Source organism: Chiloscyllium plagiosum, chromosome 37, assembly GCF_004010195.1.
Source record: "Chiloscyllium plagiosum isolate BGI_BamShark_2017 chromosome 37, ASM401019v2, whole genome shotgun sequence".
NCBI lineage: Eukaryota > Metazoa > Chordata > Chondrichthyes > Orectolobiformes > Hemiscylliidae > Chiloscyllium > Chiloscyllium plagiosum.
This window is the reverse complement of record NC_057746.1, coordinates 29,461,166-29,480,188: the sequence shown is the minus strand read 5'-3', so window position 1 is coordinate 29,480,188 and position 19,023 is coordinate 29,461,166. Positions and strand designations below refer to the sequence as shown.

Sequence of the window (19,023 nt, the reverse complement as noted above, 5' to 3'; positions counted from 1 at the left end):
CTGATCATGTCCCAGTGTATTTAATGATTAAGAGTAAGGATACTGTGGTAGGTTCAAGGTACGAGCAACTGGATACTTTATCCTCAAGGATAACAAGTTTGTTGAATTTTTTGCGACTGAGTTCAGGGCTTTTTTCAATATTAATTCAGGCTCAGCCAGTAACCCATCCATTCATTGGGAAACAGCTAAAGCCTCTGCAAGGGGGTTGGTTATTTCCTATTCAGCCATTAAGAAGTGGCAGACGAGTGAGCAGCAATGCTTGCTTGAGACGAATCTGGAAGTCGCTGAAAAGGCATACTTTGACAAGACATCACTGGTTAAACTGCAGAGGATCATAGAGCTTCCATCTACGCTGGACTCCATGTTCACATTGACAGCTAAGAGGGAGCTTACATTTGCAAGTCGAGGTCTGAGCATGGGGATAAGCCGGGGGAAGTACGTAGCATATCTTGCTAGGAAAAAGAATACCACCCTCCCCCCCCTCCCCCAAAAGCCATTACCTCGATCAGTGAGGATACTGGAAATTTAACTTACGATTCTAAAAGGATTAATGCAGCATTTCGGAAACTTTGGCATAATTCAGATAATGTGAAAGCTCTGAGAGTGACGGGTCAGGATGGAGTCTTCTTTTAAGAATTTGGACCTTCAGGGAGTGACCCCTGAACAAGAGTCTCTCCTCACTGCCCCGTTGTCAGAGCAAGAGGTGCAGGAGGCTTTGAGGCAGCTCCAGAATGGAAAGGAACTGGGCTCTGACAGGATCCCCAGTGAGCTCTATACAAAATTTGTGAGTATATTGTCAGGGCCGATGCTTATTGTGTTTAATGACTCACGTAGTCATGGCCTCCTCCCATCATCTCTAAGAGAGGCAAATGTCTCTCTCATTCTTAAAAGAGGGAAGGCCTCAGAGGGCTGTGCTTCCAGTAGGCCGTTTTCACTCCTGAATGTTGATTTCAAAATCCTATCCAAGACTCTGGCAATAAGGCTCGAAACTACTACCCTCCATCATGAAGGAGGACTAGACAGCATTCATAAAAGTTTGCAGATCGATAGATAATGTCAGGAGATTACTTAACATGATCCAAGTATGTCAACAGCGATCATAATGGGGATTGTTGATCTCCTTTGATGCAGAAAACACATTTGACAGGGTTGAGTGGCCATATCTTTTTCATACTTTGAAGCTATTTGGCCTGGGAAAGACCTTCATCAGGAAGGTGAAGGTTTTGTATAGTGATCCTCTTGCCATGGTCCTCACCAATGGTTAACAGTGAAGCAATTTTAATATTTGTAGGGGCAGTCACCAGGGCTGTCCTTTGTCTCCATTGCTGTTCACATTGGTGATCGAACCACTGGTGGAGGTAATACATAGGGATCCCAATATAACCGCTCCAGAAGTGGAGACCAAGTCACATAAGATCGCGCTATATGCGGATGATGTTCTTGTGTTCTTATCAAGCCCAACAGTCTCAGTGTCACACCTCATACAACACATCAATCTATTTGGTGGCTTCTCGAGTTATAAGATCAATTTTGGAAAATCAGAGGCCATGCCATGGGTGGTCTTTGACGAGTACTTGATCCTGAGGGTGGATCTCGGTTCCTCTTTAGATGGTCACACAATGGGAAAGAGAGGTTTCATGGTCTTTTCTCATGATAGAGACAATTGAAAAAGGGATTCAAGGGTTGCTGTCAATGTGGTCTCCTCGACACTGGGGAGACAGGATGCCAACTTGTGGAATGTTTCAGAGAACATCTCTGGGACACACGCACCAACCTCCCCCACCCCCTGTACCCCTGGTGGGGTAGATTGTTTTGTGTGTCCCAGAGATGTACTCTGAAACATTCCACCAGTTGGCATCCTGTCTCCCCAACGTAGAGGAGATCACATTGAGAGCAACCCCACCGACCTGTAGCAGAACACTTCAACTCCCCCTCCCACTCCGCCAAGGATATGCAAGTCTTGGACCTTTTCCTTGGCCAAATCCTAGACTCCCAACCCCTGGAGGAAGAACATCTGATCTTCTGCCTTGGGACTCTCCAACCACATGGGATCACTGTTGATTTCACCTGTTACCTTATCTCCCCTCCACCCCACCATATACCAGATCCAACCCTCTAACTTGGCACTGCTCTCTTGAACTGTCCTACTTGTCCATCTTCCTTCCCACCTAACTCTCCACTCTGACCTATCATCATCATCACCCCCACTTTCATCTAAATATCGCATTCCTAGCTGCCTTTTCCCCAGCTGCCCACCTGTCCTATTTATTCTCTCAGTCCCCTTCCACCTTATGCTCAAAATGTCGACTGTCCTGATCCTCAGATGCTGTCTCACCAGCTGTGCTTTTCCAGCACCGCGCCTTTTGACTCTGATCTCCAGAATCTACAGTTCTGACTTTCTCCTTGCATTGTATTGTGTGTGGGTGGTCCTGTAGTATCAGGACCTGAGCATTTACTTTGACCTATGTCTACATCACAGGAAGTAGGGGAATGGATTCTCCAAGTACATGCTCATTTATTCATGTAATTATAGGCCTGCTCTCTCTGAAATATTGTGCTCTGAGATAACAACAATGGTGTGCACAAAGTGCACCTTCACAGGAGTGATAATCACAATGGAAACATTCCCCCCAAAAATCCCATGTTTCCTTCCTTTGATTGTCTTGAAAATGGGCAGGGATCCAAATTCTGAAGTTGTCAGGAATCCACGATGAGTAGAATTTCTTCCCTGGTTTGCCTTGGCCTGAATGTTTACATGTTTGTGAAAGCCCTGCAGACATTTATTCTCCTACATTCATCAATCCAGTTCGCTCTGTGGTTCTGAGTGTTTCACTGTTTAGCCCTTGGGTAAAATACCAACCTTGGGCCTCATAGTTTAATACGTCAGGACCATGCTTTTCACAATGTCAGTTCACCTTTTCCTTGGCCCAACATTGGAACGATCATTGACGGTGCTTACTGGTTCCTTCTTACTTTTTCCTATTCTTTCATCGGCTGTGGGCATCATTGACAAAGCCAGCATTTATTGCCCATCTCTAATTGCCTTTGAAATGAGTGACTTGTTGGATTATTTTAGAGGACAGTTAACATTTATCTTTGCTATGGTGCTGAGTCACATTTGGTTAGACCAAGTAAGGGTGGCGGTGTCCCTTCCCGAAAGGAAATAAGTGACCTACTCTTCCTATCTCTCTCTCCCATCCTCACTCTTCACCTCAGTCTCTACTTGCCCCATCCCCTCTCTTCCCATCGCTCTGCCCCCTCGAGTGATTGTGAGTGTCCTAAGTTCCTCCCTGTCTTCCATTTTTTGATTTTTTGCTGTTTCTGGAACGCTACTTATATCTCAGATCGTGAAGTCAAATGGAAAATATCTGTTCTATTTATTTACCACCTCCTTATTTCCCATTCTTAATTTTTCATCCTCACTTTGTACAGAATGAACTCTCACTTTAACTTTTCTGTTCTAAATATTTATAAAACTACATACTTTCTGGATTTTATATTTCTGGTTCGCTTTCTCCCACAGAGTAATTTTCTCATTCTCATTTGTTTTTTGGTCATTTTTTTGCTTTTAAAAAATATTTTGACCAATCTTCTGACCTGTCATTTGTCTTTCCAGAATTACATGCTTTTTTTGTTTCTGTTTGACAGCACCTTTAACATTTTGAGTTAACCATGGGTTGTTGATCCAGCCTTTGGAATTTTTCTTACACATTGAAATGTATCTGCTGTAAGATGTACACGTTTGCAAAATGTTGCAGAAATAATATATGTTTTTATGGAAATTCTGCAATATAATTTCACGGAAATTTATATATTAGTCAATATATCTGGATGCACATTCATTAATATTCCATTTACTGAAACCAGAATGCTTGCTTCGATTATTTCATTTGTAGTTAGTGTGTGAAGAAAGCTATGGTTATGATTTCAGGCAATTGCAACCTATCATTTTCTGAATGTGCTGACATTGGCTTTTTGAAATTCTGGAATGTTTCTTCAGCTTCAGTTTCCTGTTTGGATCTTCCATGGTTGGAAAGAGAAATTGCACAAAAAATTACTTGTTTCAATTTCGTCATTTCTCTGGTGGAAATAGTCTCTCATCAAACACCGACTGAGAGGAGCAAGGTATTTTTTATTCATTGATGAATGTGGGATTTCTTGGATATCCTTAATTGTGCATAAAAGGTGGTACTGAACTGCCTTCTGCCAGGATTTCCCAAATCTGATACTCAATACCCTGACATAAAGGAAAGTATATCAAATGTCTGCTTCACTATCCTACCTATCTGCATCACAACTTTCAAGGAACTACAAACCTGCACTCTAAGGTCTCTTTATTCATCAACACTTCCCAGCACCTTACCATTAAGTGCATAGTCATGCCCTGATTTGCCTTCCAAAATGTACCATCTCACATTTATCTAAAAAAACTCCATCTGCCACTCCTCAGCCCATTGGCTCATCTGATCAAGTTCCCATTGTACTCTGAGGTAACTCTCTTTGCTGTCCACAATACCTCCAATTTTGATGTCATCTGCAAACTTACTAACTTTACCACCTACATTCACATTTTATCATTTATATACATGATGAAAAGCAGTGAGCCCAGCACTAATCCTTGTGGCACTCCACTGGTCACAGGTCTCCAGGCTGAAAAACAACCCTCCACCACCACCTTCTATCTTCTACCTTCAAACCAGTCCTGTGTCCAAATGACTAGTTCTCCCTGTATTCCCTGTCATCTAAACTTGTCACCCAGTCTACCATGAGGAACCTTGTCAAACGCCTTACTGAAGTCCAGAAAGATCACATCCACCACTCCGCCCTCATCAATCCTATTCATTACTTCTTCAAAAAAACTCAATCACATTCAATTCTGCTCTCACAGTGATAGAAGCATCAAAGTGTTCAGAAAAGTTTTCCAAGGATTTTGCTAGGGTTGAAGGCTTTGAGTGGTAGGGTGAGGCTGAATAGGCTGTGGCTATTTTCCCTGGAGTTCTGGAGTCTGAGTGTGACTTTACAGAAGTTTATAAAATCATGCAGAACACAGATAAAGGCCCTGGCCTTTGTTCCGGGGTAAAGGAGTCCAAAATGAGAGAGTATAGGTTTAAGGTGAAAGGGGAAAGATTGAAAAGGATTCTGGCAGATCCAAGATGGTGGTGACCTGAAAGGTCTGCTTTGCTGAGCTCTGCATCTCAACTCAGGCAAACTAACATCTTCATCCTTCCCACCTAAGTTATTTTTATGGAAATCGGTGTTTAAATAGCTATAGAACCTTTACTAACTTTTACTAAGTTTGTTCTATTAAAGAAATATGACAAATTGTAAAGATTTGAATAAGTCCCAACACATGTGAACTCACCCCCTCCAGTAGTCGTCAGAGTCATTCACCCATCAGGCCCTGGCTGCGGAGTTTGCGAAACTGTGAGAATTGATCGAGTTGTCAGTCGAGGTGAAGTTCCACGGTCGGCTGGACCCGATCTTGGCCATAATTCAAAAAGCATGAGGAGCAGCTGGAAGGCCTTGAATGCCAAATAGAGGAGGTTGAACGAATGACTGCAGCTTCAGAGCCCGCGATCAACTCTTCAAAGGAACGGATTTGAGCTCTCGAACGGATTTGCCTTACCTTACTGGAATAAGTCAACAACCTTGAGAAGAGGTAGATGGAAGAATTTCCACATCATGGGGCTGCTGAAGTGAGAGGAAGGCTATCAGCCAGTGAGCTCCATTGAGAGCTGGCTACCATGATTTCTTTGTTTGGAGGTTGCATCAGACCAGGTGAACGTTGAGAGGGCCCTCTGGGTCATGGTGCATTGGCCTGGTTCGGACCAGTGCCCTTGCTTATTTCTAGGGCAACTCCACAGTGACAGGAACAAAGTTATGGAGGTCTCCAGAACGAAGGAGAAGGATCCACAGGCCTTAACCCGCAAAGGTTCCAGGATCATGTTCTTCCAGGAATTTTCTGTGGCTAGGATTTGTAAAAGGAAGTCCTTTGTTGAAGCCAAGAGACAACTGAGAGACCTTAGTATGCAGTATTCCTTGAGGTGTCCTTTGTTTCACTTATGATCGGTGTGTGCACTCATTTGACACTTCAGAAAAAGTGAAAAACTTTTTGGACGCTTTAAAATAGAGTGGATGACTTAAAGGATGTGGACGATAGTGTCTTTTTTCTTCTTTTCTCTCCTTTTCTAAAAGAAAGTGTTGCTGATTTTTTTTCTGATATCAATGGGTGTTAATGTATATTCGGGGATGGGTGGAGTGCCTACTTTTAATTTCCTTGTTCATGTTATTATTTTTTCCTTTCCTTTCTTGGCTTGAGTCTGGGATGCGGCTCAACCTGGCAGGAGTTATGATGGTGTTTTTAGGATATGTAAGTGCCCCGTGTCGGCAGGGGGGAGAGGCGCTCACTAAGTGTTATATGTTAGGTTTGGCATGTTGGTTTTCTTGTATACGTAGTTACTAGTATGTTAGTTGTAGTAGTTTTAGTTTATGTATTTTTTTGGCATCGAGTCTTTTTTTGTTTATGCTCAGCAATTGGTAAGTCACATTCTTCATTTTTGGAGTTCAAATGTTGTTATAGAGAGTCATGGCTAATTGTGTCCTCGAATCTTGTACCTGGAATATTAGAGTAAGCAATTCCCCAGTAAAGAGAAAAAAAGTGCTTTCTAGTCTTAGAAAGGAGAGGGTGGACATTGCCCTTTGGCAGGAGACTCACCTTGGTGATAAGGAACACCTGCAATTGCAGTAGGGTGGGCATGATCGGGTGTATTTCTCCTCCTTCAATACTAGGAGTAGGGGAGAGGCCACACTTATTCGGAAGAATCTTTCATTAACATTGCTTGATCAGATTAAAAATGAGTATGGGCTGTTTGTCATCCTTCAAGCCTCAATACATGGAGAAGAGTATGGTATTTTGAATGGTTATTATCCCCCAGAGCATCCCCTTAAATATTTGACCCATGCATTCTCCAAACTGTTGGCTCTTGCGCCACAGCAGATTATTATAGGGGGAGACTTTAATTGCCTTCTGGATCCCACAGTGGATTGAATGCTGAGAGTCCCCTCGATATCTTCTTTACAATCTAAGCAACAAGCAGGCTTATGCGTGGAATTGGGATTGGTGGATGTCTGGAAGTATCTCCACCCCACACGTAGGGACATTACGTTTTCTAATCTGCACAAGTGTTATACCAGGATTGATATTTTCCTAACCCCTGCATTATCCTTGGATTTGCTAACATCCTCTCTGCCTTTATTCCTGATGAAGGGCTTTTGCCCGAAACGTCGATTTCGCCTGTCCTCGGATGCTGCCTGAATTGCTGTGCTCTTCCAGCACCACTGATCCAGAATCTGGTTTCCAGCATATGCAGTCATTGTTTTTACTACAGCGGTGGCGGTCAGTCTGGCGCCAGTGTTGGAGAGCGGTGCGCATCAATCTGGGTTGTTGTTGGACAGAGGTGAGACGAAGCCTGATGGCGGTGTTGGACGCTGACGAGGGTCAAGGTTGAGGGCGGTGTCTGGATGGCAGAGAGGGTCAGGCAAGTGGCAGTTTTGGACACTGATGGGGTTTGGCTCGGGTCGGTGTGTGGATGGCAGTGAGCTTCAGGCTGGGGGCGGTTTTGGATGGAGGTGAGTGTCAGGCTGGGGGCGGTGCGTGGACGGAAGTGAGGGTCAGGCTGGGGTCACGTTTGGATGGCGGTGAGGGTCAGGCTGGGGGTGGTGTGTGGATGGCGGTGAGCTTCAGGCTGGGGGCGGCGATGAGGGTCAGGCTGGGTCGGTGTTGGTTGGCTGTGAGGGTCAGGCTGGGGTCGGTGTGTGGAGGGCAGTGAGCTTCAGGCTGGGGATGGTGTTTGGATGGTGGTGAGGGTCAGGCTGGGGCGGTGTGTGGACTGCGGTGAGGGCCAGGCTGGAGACGGTGTGTGGACGGCAGTGAGGGTCAGACTGGAGGAGGTCTTGGACAGTGTTGGGAGTCAAGCTGCAGGCGGTTTTGGACAGAGGTGAGGGTCAGGCTGGGGGCAGTATGTGGATGGCAGTGGGGGTCAGGCTGAGGGCGGTGTTGGATTGCGGTGAGGGTCAGGCTGCAGGTGGTGTTGGATGGTGGTGAGGGTCAGGCTGGTGGCAGTTTTTGACAGTGATGGGGTTTAGGCTCGGGGCGGTGTTGGATGGCGGTGAGGGTCAGACTGGGTGCGATTTTGGACGGTGGTGAGTGTTAGGCTGTGGGCGAGGTGTTGACGGCAGGGAGGGTCAGAATGGGGAGCGGGTTTTTGAAGGTGGTGACAGTCAGGCTGGGGGCGATGTTGGATGGCGATGAAGGTCAGGCTGGGGGCGATGTGTGGACGGCAGTGAGCTTAAGGCTGGGGACGGTGTTTGGATGGTGGTGAGGGTCAGAATGGCAACGGTGTGAGGACGGTGGTGAGATTCAGGCTCGGGGTAGTGTGTGGACGGCGGTGGCGGTCATCTCTATGCCACTCTCTCCCCACCCCCACCCTCCTCTAGCTTATCTCTCCACGCTGGATCGGCGCAACATCGAGGGCCCAAGGGCCTGTACTGCGCTGTATTCTTCTATGTTCTATGTTCTATGTTCTAAATATTACTATTTCTGACTGTGCTGCAGTATATTTAGAGATTGAGGTGAAGGACAATGTTACAGGCTTTCGGCACTGGTGGATAGATCCCTTTATACTTAAGGAGAGTAACTTCATCGAATATTTCTTTAAGGTATTTTTAGCCACCAGTTTGGATACGGCCAATAATCCGTCTATTCTTTGGGAGAATGCTGAGGCTTATGACGGGGGGGGGGGGGGTAATTATTTCTTATTCTGCCAGTCAGAAATGACAGAAGGGGCAGCAGCAATGCCTGCTTGAGGCACGGCTAAAGACAGCAGAGAAGGTATATTTTGATCGGCCCTCAGTAGCTAAGCTGCAGCTCTTTAGTCCACTTTGAACTCAATGCTCACGCAGACAGCAAGGAAAGAACTTTCATTTGCGAAATAAAGACTGTTTGAACACGGTGACAAGCCGGGCAGATATCTAGCATATCTTGCCAGGAAAAGAAAAATGCCCCCAGTCAATTACCTCAATTAGGGATGGTACTGGGATGGTTACTTGCGATTCTAAAAAGATCAATGCTGCATTTCAGAAATGCAGAAATTTATAAATTATTTGTAAAACTTGCTAGAAAGACCATCAGGGCCAGGCGCCTTCCCACTCTCTATCGGCTTCACAGCCTGCTGTACCTCTTGCTCTGTTAAAAGGGCATTGAGGAAAGATACCTGTTTGGAGGTAACACCTGGAAGAAACATGTTCTTAAAGAAGGACTCCATCATAACCCTCACAACATTCAGACTGGAGGAATATGCCTCCTGTAGGCCCATCTCACTTTTAAATTCTGATTTTAAAGTCCTGTCCAAGGCTCTTGCATTAAGAAACAGTCCTGCCTTCCATTGTTAAAGATGTCCAGACTGGTTTTACAAAAGGCTATGGATCCACCAATAATGTCAGGAGGTTACTGAATATGAGTCAAGGGTGTCAGCAGCAGTCGGTTCATGGATTAGTGATCTCTTTGGATGCAGAAAAGGCATTCGATTGGGTCAAGTGGCCATATCTTTTTTATACCCTTGAAAAATTTGGTTTTGGGAAGGTTTTATTAGCTGGTGAGGGAACTCTATAGTGATCCTCTGGCAGTGGTTCTCACCAATGGTGTGAAATCTAGTAATTTTAATATCTGTAAGGACAGTCGGCAAAGCTGTCCCCTCTCATCACTACTTTTAACATTGATGATTGAGCCGATGGCAGATGCTATCTGCAGGGATCCTAATATAGCTGCCCTGAAGTAGGATCAAAATCACAAAATATCATGTTATTACCAGATGATGTTCTTCACTTTTTGTCGAATACAGTGGTCTCAGTACCCTATTTGATACAATGTATAAATTCATTTGGCTCCTTCTTAGGTTATAAGATTAATTTCTCAAAACTGGAGGCCATGTCTATGAGTGGGGCTCTAGGAGAATACCTGATGTACAGGGTGAATCACAGTTCCCATTTAAATGGTCACAGGGAGGTTTCTTTATTTCTGCAACTTTGTCATTCCTGTCTTTGATCAGTTGCTTCAGGCCAATTTTGCCCATTTGCTTGACACGATTAAGCAAGATCTTCTGCAATGCGAAGTGCTTCCAATATCCTGGCTAGGCTGAGTGGCTCTCATTAAAAGGAATGTCCTTCTCCATTTGCTACATCCTGTACGAATGCTCTCCTTCATTCTTCCAAGGCAAACATTCCAGAGACTTAATGGTTGGTTTAGTTCCTTTATCTGGCACTGTAGGCAGCCTCTTATTAAAATGGCTAAATTCTACTTGCCCCAGGGGTTGGGGGAGTCGACCTCCCGATAATGAAAGATATCAACTAAATTCTCTTTTATCTTTTGTTCATGACTAGGCTTGTGAGGATCTGACGTCAATATGGCTAGATATTGAGGCCTTCCAGACAAAATGCCCCCTCATTAGCCAGTTGTTCTTAAATAAATTGAAGATAGTTACAGAATATTGTTGTAATCCGATAATTATTAATACTGTCAAAGCATGGAGGGCAATGTGGCAGAGTGAAGGTAGCATATCCAAAACTTCTTTTCTTACCCCATAGCTGGTATGCCGGGTTTTTAGCCAGGGATAATAGACCCCGTGTTTAACCTTTGGGAAGCTAGTGGAATCTCCTGTCTGGGTGATCACCGTGAAGGTGAAATAATGATGTCCTTTGACCAAACAACCCGTAAGTATGGTTTGGCTAGCAGTAAACTTTTTCATTTTTTTTCAAGTCATTGATTTTATTCAAAAAGTGACAGTACTTTTGACTGACTCCTACAGATCTGTCACAGAGGAGAGGGTGCTTCATGCTATAGTACTCTCTCTGTTAGGACTGTTTATCACATCTTATGGTGTCATCTTTCAGAAGACGTTGAGTGGGTTCTGGGAGAGAGCTATGGGGTGAGATGTCTATGAGACATGGGAGGACATTTGTGAAAACGCGAGAAAGATTTCAATCTGTAACAGGACCATGCCATGCAGGTAAAGATTCTGCACAAGGCCCATTTGGCCCCAGAGCCTCTCACAAAATTTAAGGTGGGAGTATCTGCCCTATGTTCTCAGTGTATAATAAGTATTGGTGCTCTCATTCATTGTCTGTGGTCTTGCTTCAGGCAGATATTGGAGTGCTGTGGCAGAAGTAATAGAGAGGTTCTTGGGGATCAAGTTAAGAGGGACCATATCTCCCTTCTCCTAGCCCTCCCCAGTTTATCTTCTTGCGATGCTCATTGGGGAAAAAAAACTTCTTAATATTCTCACTTTTTGTGTAGGGAAAAGAATTGTATGATGTGTTGGATCTCTGAAAACCCCACAGGTCTGTTGGTTTGCGTATACTAATTATGGAACGTATTCCTTTGGATGTTCTTACGAATATGATATGCCGAAAAACTGAAAATTTGTTGAAGATATGGAGGCCCATTTTGGATAATTGGAATGTAGATTTATCTGTCATTTTAACTAGGACTTTTGTGTCTCCATGACAATCTGATTTAGTGAAATTTATAGCCTTGAAGGAAGAGTTTCTAGTAATTTCACGTGTAATACTCAATGTTCTCAATGGTCGGGAGCTAACGTTTCCTGGTGCTGAGCTGTTTTATTCATTTATTTATTGCATTCACTGATTTGTTCAGTTTGCACATGAGTCGCATTGAGTGTTGTTTGCATTGTTGTTTCTTGTTAGCTTTCTTTATTATATATAGAGAGTAGGTTTTTTTGTTGGTTTATTGTGGTTATACTTCTGTCATTTTACAAACGAATCTACCTCTTTCAATAAAAATATTTATATAAAGAAAAGGGACCTAAAGGGCATCATTTAAAAAAAAATTGTAATCTACTGCCAGAGGAAGTGGTGGAGGCTGGTAAAATTACAAATTTAAAAGGCAATTGGATAGGTATATGAGTAGAAAGGGTTGAGGGGTAACAGGCCAAATGTTGGCAAATGGGATGAGATTAATTTAGGATCTCTGGTTGGCATGGATGAGTTAGACCATAGGGTCTGTTTCTATGCTGAACGTCTCTATGACTCTTTGACTCTATAACTGAGATGAGGAGGAATGTCTTCAGCCAGAGGGTGTTAAATCTGTCAACCTCATTGTTGCAGAATGATGTGGAAACCAAGTCATTAAGTGTGTTTAAGACAGAGATGGATAGCTTCTTGATTAGTAGAGGTACCAGGGTTATAGGGAGAGGGAAGGAGAACGGGGACTGAGAAATCTATCAGTCACGATCAAATGGTGGAGTAAACCTGATTGGTGTATGACCCCATTCTGCTGCTGCATCTTATGGTCAGCAGAGGGGAAACCAGCAATTGGATATAGTAGTGACCACCTTATATTTATAACCCCTAGTCGCCATCACAACTGATAACATGGTATACTGACCCTGTCACGCTCCTGAATAACCTAATAAATGCCTCAAATAAAAAGATCAGTATTTGCATAGTGTCTGTAATGACATCTCAAAGCTTCTTATAGTCCATGAACTATTTCAGAATTGTATTCAATGTCACAATGTGGAACATAAGGCAGCTAATCTGTACAGAGCTGGCTCCCATAAACAGCAATGTGAACACACCATCTAATCATTTGGATGTTGAATGGGGGATAAATATTGGCCATCGGATCTTGTTTATATTCACCCCGGAACATAAGGCAGCTAATCTGTACAGAGCTGGCTCCCATAAACAGCAATGTGAACACACCATCTAATCATTTGGATGTTGAATGGGGGATCGGATCTTGTTTATATTGGCCATCTTTGGCCATCGGATCTTGTTTATATTCACCCCTACACAAGGTTTGGATCAAAGTGCAGCATTCCCTCAGTACTACACTCAAGTGTCAGTCTGGGTTTTTATGGTCATGTCACACACTGCAAGCTCAGACCACCTACATTCTCCTCCAAATTATTAACATACAGGGTCTCAGCACAGATCACTGCAAAACACCACTGGTCACAGATCTCCAGTCAGAAAAACACACTTCCATCGCACTCATCAATCTTCTTTGTCACTTCCTCAAAAAACTCACTGAGGTTTGTCAGATGTGACCTCTCCCCTGCTTTGCTGTTTAATAAGATCATAGCTAATCTGAGCATTCTCAAATTGACTTTCCGGCCTGAACTCCATAACATTTGATTTCCTTCCTTGTTAAAAATCTGTCCATCTGAGCCTTTTATGTACTGAATGACTCAGCCTCAACAGCCCCCTGCAGCATCAAATTCCACACAAACACTGAGAATGCTGGAGAAACTCAGCAAGTCTGGCAGCAGCTGAGATGCGAGAAATGTTTCAAATCCAGTGTGACTCTTGTTCAGATCTGCTTGTGTCTGTCCAGTGGGAGGGTGTAGAAAAGTGTTGATTTATGTGATGGGTCAGAGAAGCTTCACAGTCCTTTTCTCACCACAGAGGCACAGCCCTGCAATGTAAAAGGGATTCAAGAAAATAACATATAGTCCATGGTCGGGAGTGGGGAAGCTAATGCCTCAACCGACTTGAAACCTGATTCATCAACCCTTTGTAATGATCTGGAAGAATCTGCATTTCACTACCAATCACAAGGTATCCCACAAAATTAAAAACAAAATGCTCAAGAAACTGGAATAGTGTCACTGGACCTAAAATGTTGTCTCTTCTTGCTCTCCACTCATGCTGCCAGATTGCTGATTCTCACCAGCAATTTCTGTTTCTGTAGTACACCTTGGCAGTGAAAACTGAAGTTTGTAGCACACCTGGTGTTCAACAAACAAAGAATTGCAAATGCTGGAAATCTGAAACAAAGCAGAAATTGATGTAGAGACATTTTCGCTGCCAGATCTGCTGAGTTTCAGAGTTCCTGGAACAGACCGACACAGAACATTACTGTAAAACTAACCTCATCTCAAAAATCCTCCTTCACTGTCACCCAGTCAAATTCATCTTCATGTTATCACTGGCATTTAATTCCATGGGCTTCAATTATACTTCTAAATCTTGCATGTGACAATTTCTCAAAAATCTTTTCAAGTCCAGGATCAAATTCCCTCTGAATCCTAATTGTGTCTTCAGTCAAAAGCTCAATCAATTAATTCAGTTAAACATGATTTGTTTTGAATAAACCCACACTGGCTTTCCTCAATTATCCAGAATTGCTTAACTGTGTTGAACATTATACTTAAAATTTCCCTCCACTGAGGTTAATGTCATTGACCTGTTGCTGCAGCTTTACGTTTACGCTTTATTTTAAGAAACTGAATCACTGACAATACGATAAAATTGAATGCAAGTTTGACTGTAAAAACAATATTGCAGGGCAGGAGGGGCAAAGGGACTGGACTTGGACCGGCTGAATACTCTATCCATGCATCTTTACAGCTTCATGGTCTGAAACAAGTGGACGTTCCCACTGCCCACCACATGACAATTGCCAGATAACACTAAAATAGGCGGCATTGAATACAATGAGGAAGGTTCTCAGAAATTGCACCAGGACTTTGATCAGCTGGGGAAGTGGGCCAAGAAATGGCAAATGGAGTTTAATGGAGATATGTCTGAGGTCCTGCAACTTGGAAAGTCAAATTAAGATGGGCATTTCATAATGAATGTTAGGGCCTTAAGGGACTTGGAGTTCAGGTACACGGTTCTCTGAAAGAGGAGTCACATGGAGACAAGACAATGACGAAGGCTTTTGGCACACTGGCCTTCATCAGTAAGGGCACTGAGTACAGAGGTTGGGAAGTTTTGTTGCAGTTGTGTAGGACATTGGTAAGGCTGCACTTGGAGTATTGGGTTCAGTTTTGGTCACCTTGCTGTAGGAAGGATGTTATTAAACAGGAAAGAGTGCAGAAGGATGTTGCCTGTACTCAAGTGACTGATTTATAGGGAAAGGTTGGACAAGCAAGGACTAAGGGGGAATCTTACAGAAGTGAATAAGATCATGAGAGGCATGGATAGGGTGAATGCACTCAGTCTTTTATCCAGGTTTGCAGACTCAAAGAAGAGAGGACATCAGTTTCCAGTTAGCGGGGAAAAAATAAAAGGGGCAACATTTTTACACAGGGGGTGGATTGCATCCAGAATAAGCAGGCAGCTGAATTGGTTCAGACGGGCACACTAACAATATTTCAAAGAAATTTGGAGAAATGCATGGATAGAAAAGTTTAGAAGGATATGAGCTAAGTGCAGGGAAATGAGGTTAGTTTGGAATGACCGTTTGGTTGGCATGGACCAGTTTGGGTAGAAGGGCCTGTCTCTGTGCTGCAGGGCTCTTTCAATCTCTGAAGCTAAGACTCTAAATAAGGGAGCAATGACTGAAGGTCAAGAATAAACGTGGGATCATTTCAGGTAACTAACACTCCATTGACTCAAAACAGTGAATTTTAAAATAATCCAGATGAAGTTGAAATGTGAGGTATAAGGATACATATTCTGGAGAAATTTACAAATAAAATGAGAACAGCTTTACTCTGTTGGATTTATTGATGAAGTAATTTTCTTTAGAAACCTTGCTTTCACTTGAGAGAATCAGAGATATTGATTTGATTGAAGAAACTATTTTCAAATTTGATACTGCATTCCAATATAAATTATAATTACATAAACATAAAACATTGACATTGACAAAATCTGAATTGGTTCCGTGCACAGAGTGCTAGAGTAATGATTTTTATCAAACAGATATTTTCATTGGAGTGACTTAAGGATTATTTCACAGGAGATAATCCACTGAGCAATAGCACAGGGATAAGTGACAACTGTGACTCCACCTACATTGCAGTTTGTACTAACTAATCGGTTTCAAACATGGTTAAGTATTATCTGATCATGACATAAATGATCAATTCACCCATCACTTTCAAATCTGAGGTTTTCAAATTTTCCAATTTTATGAAAGAGCAGTAATATTCTGGGCAATATAGTTACAGACTTGATCAAAACAAGACCAGTTTCTCCATGTTATTAAATCATGTGTGTGATATACAGATCAGTCTGACATTTTTATTTTGACTGAGCCCAGTCCCCCCGGAAAGACTCCACTGAGCTCAGTCTGAGATCCACTGACTGATTCATCTCCAACACCGTCATGTAGCGCCACCTCCCGCCCGTGGAGCAACATTACAGACAGGAATGTCCCCGGGTTCCTGCAGCTCACAGCTCATTCTACCCAGTCAGTCCCTCTCTACATTTGTTTCTCTCTCCCCCTTCTTCTTTCCCCCAGACTGAGACCAACCCCAGTTTACAGCTGGCAGGGGACGGGGTGAAATTATGGGATGGATCTGTCAGTGCCCTTTCATTCTGCAGATTGTCAGCGGGGCGGAGTTTTTCCCGTCGTCATTCCCTCCCGGACTGAAGATGGGAAAGATCCTCTCAGTGAAAGTGTGGGTGAAAGTGTGGAGATGGGACATGGTGTCCGCATTGTAAATTGACACCTGTCCAACCTCATAGTCCAGGAAAACCCCGATCTTCCGGGGATTCTCACTCAGAGAGAGGGGAGTCAGAGAGGGGGAGGTGGAGGCAAAATAACCACATCCAGGAAACAGCCTCACAATCCAGAATCCAGTCTCTGGGCTCGGGGTGATCCTCCCTTTCCTCTTCACAGACTCTCGGGCCACTCCCAGAATCCACCGAGTCTTGTCCCCCACCTCCACCTCCCAGTAATGTCTCCCTGATGTGAATCCCTCTGATCCCAGGACACAGAACCAGAAATCAAATCTCTCCGGGGAGTCAGGGAGCGGCTGCTCTGTGTCTCCGAGTCTCACACTGGTCCAGTCCTCAGACAGGATGAGCAGGGGATGCGCTGTGTTCGGATCCAGAGTCAGAGAGGCTGGAGCTGGGGGAGAGATCAAATAACACCGTCAGAAAGAGAGGGAGAGAGGGAGCAGGTAGTGAGGGGTTGACCGATAGAGTGGGTGGGAGTGGAGGGGAGATAAGGCGAGTCTGGAAAAGGGGAGTTTGAAGGAGGGGAGGGACAGGGAAAGGGGAGTGAATGGGTGTGGTGTGGGGGGAGGCAAGAGTGAGGAGATAGGACAACTTTGAGAAGGTGGATGGGAGTTTGTGGAGTGAGAGAATGGGGGATAGTGTGAGGCCTGAGTGACGTGAGGGGGAACGGGAGTCTTCACAAGAAAGAATTTTATGAACGAGCATCACTAAACAAAGAAACCTGCAGAATTGCAATTTATGGAGCGATCTGGATGTTCTAGTGCTTGAGTCAGAAAATGTTAGTCTGCAGGAACAGTGAGTAATTAAGAGGGTTAATGGGAGGTTAACCTTTATGTTGCGAGAAGTTGAACATTCCTGTAAAACTTTTATCTCATAGTTATGGGAAGAATCAGAGAGTCGACTTCTTTAGACATAGAGTCAAAAAAAAGTGAAGCTGTCATCATCTAGAAGTCTGTTCTCTGATCGGAGAGAGTGTGAGAAAGCTAGTGTTGAGTTTATTGTCAGTGGCAGTATCCCTCATTGAAGGGGCATGAATGAGCAGGTGGGATCTTCACAGTGATAGGAATTGAACCTGCACTGTCACTCTATATCACACACCAACTGTCCAGCCAACTGAGCTAACCAACATACATTGGTAATACAGTATCAAATGAGCCCCTTCAGCCCATTGTTATCAAGAGCCTCTCAACATCTATTCCATTGCCCAGCAACGAGGGAACCTGGGGAACTTGATGTCTTGAAAAAAGTTCATTGTACAGAAGAGGATGTGCTGTGGAGGTCTTCAATTGTACAAAGTTAGGTAAATCCGCAGGACCCGATCAGGTGTTTCCAGAAACTAGGGAAGCTTGGGAAGAGATTGTTGGACCCCTTACTGACATACTTGTATTATCAACAGCTCCTGGTGAGGTGCCAAAACTGAAGTTGGCTAATTTGGTGCCATTATTTTAAAAAAGCTGTGAGGAAAAGCGCAGGCACTATAGACGAATGAGCTTTACAGCAGTGGGTAAGTAAGTTATTGGAAAGGGTGGGACAGGATTAATATGCAATTGGAAAGGCAAGAACTTATTAGGAATAGTCAACATGGCTTTGTAAGTGGGGAATTGTGTCTTGATTGAGTTTTTTGAAGAGATAACAAAAAAGATTGATGAGGACAGAGTGATAGATGTTCTCGATATTGATTTCAACAAGGTCTGCATGGTAGACTGATTGGAGAAGTTAGATCACATGGGATCCAGGGAGAGTTGCCAATTCAGTAAAAAAATTGGCTTGAAGGTAGGAGACAGAGGGTGATAGCGGAGGGTTGCTTTCCAGACTGGAGGCCTGTGACCAGTGGTGTGCCACAAGGATTGGTGCTGGGTCCCACTGCTTCTGGTAATGTATATAAATCATTTGGGTGCAAACATAGGAGGCAGGGTTAGTAAGTTGGCAGGTGACACAAAAATATCGTCTGGTGGACAGTAAAGAAGATTACCTCAGATGGCAACAGGACCTTGATCAGCCAATGGGTCAATGGGTCAAGGAGTGGCAGATGGAGTTTAATTTAGATAAATGTGAGGTGTTGCATTTTTGTCGGGCAGACCAGGCCATAACTAATACAGTTGATGGTGGAGCCCTAGGGAATGTTGCTGACCGGGAGGCCTGGGGGTGCAGGTACATGGTTCCTTGGGATGGAGTTGCAGGTGGACAGGGTAGTGAAGAGAGAGTATGGCACGCTTGCCTTCACTGGTCGTAGCGTTGAGTGTTGGAGTTGGGGTGTCATAGAGTCATAGAGATATACAGCACGGAAACAGACCCTTTGGTCCAACCCATCCATGCCGACCAGATATCCCAAACCAATCTAGTCCCACTTGCCATGTTGTGGCTGTGCGGCACATTGGAGTGAGACACATTGGAGTGTGGTTCTGGTCACCCTTCTATGGGGTAAGTATGTTGTGAGGCTTGAGAGTTTCAGAAAGAGTATTTGTAGGGGTGCACTGGGACTGGAGGGTTTGAGTTATAGGGAGTGACTGAATAGGCTGGGGCTTTTTT

The 19,023-nt window shown here is 44.0% G+C and overlaps 1 protein-coding gene across 1 annotated transcript in view; it reads right to left on the bottom strand.

Annotated features, from left to right (window-relative positions):
* Positions 1-15,515: 15,515 nt before the first annotated feature.
* LOC122541451 (zinc-binding protein A33-like) overlaps positions 15,516-19,023 on the bottom strand; it is a 39,120-nt gene continuing 35,612 nt past the window's right edge. Inside the window, exon 5 of the mRNA XM_043678230.1 lies at positions 15,516-16,885. Within this exon, the coding sequence (XP_043534165.1) occupies positions 16,335-16,885 (551 nt within the window). The 3' untranslated portion in view covers positions 15,516-16,334. The remainder of the gene's footprint in view (positions 16,886-19,023) is intronic.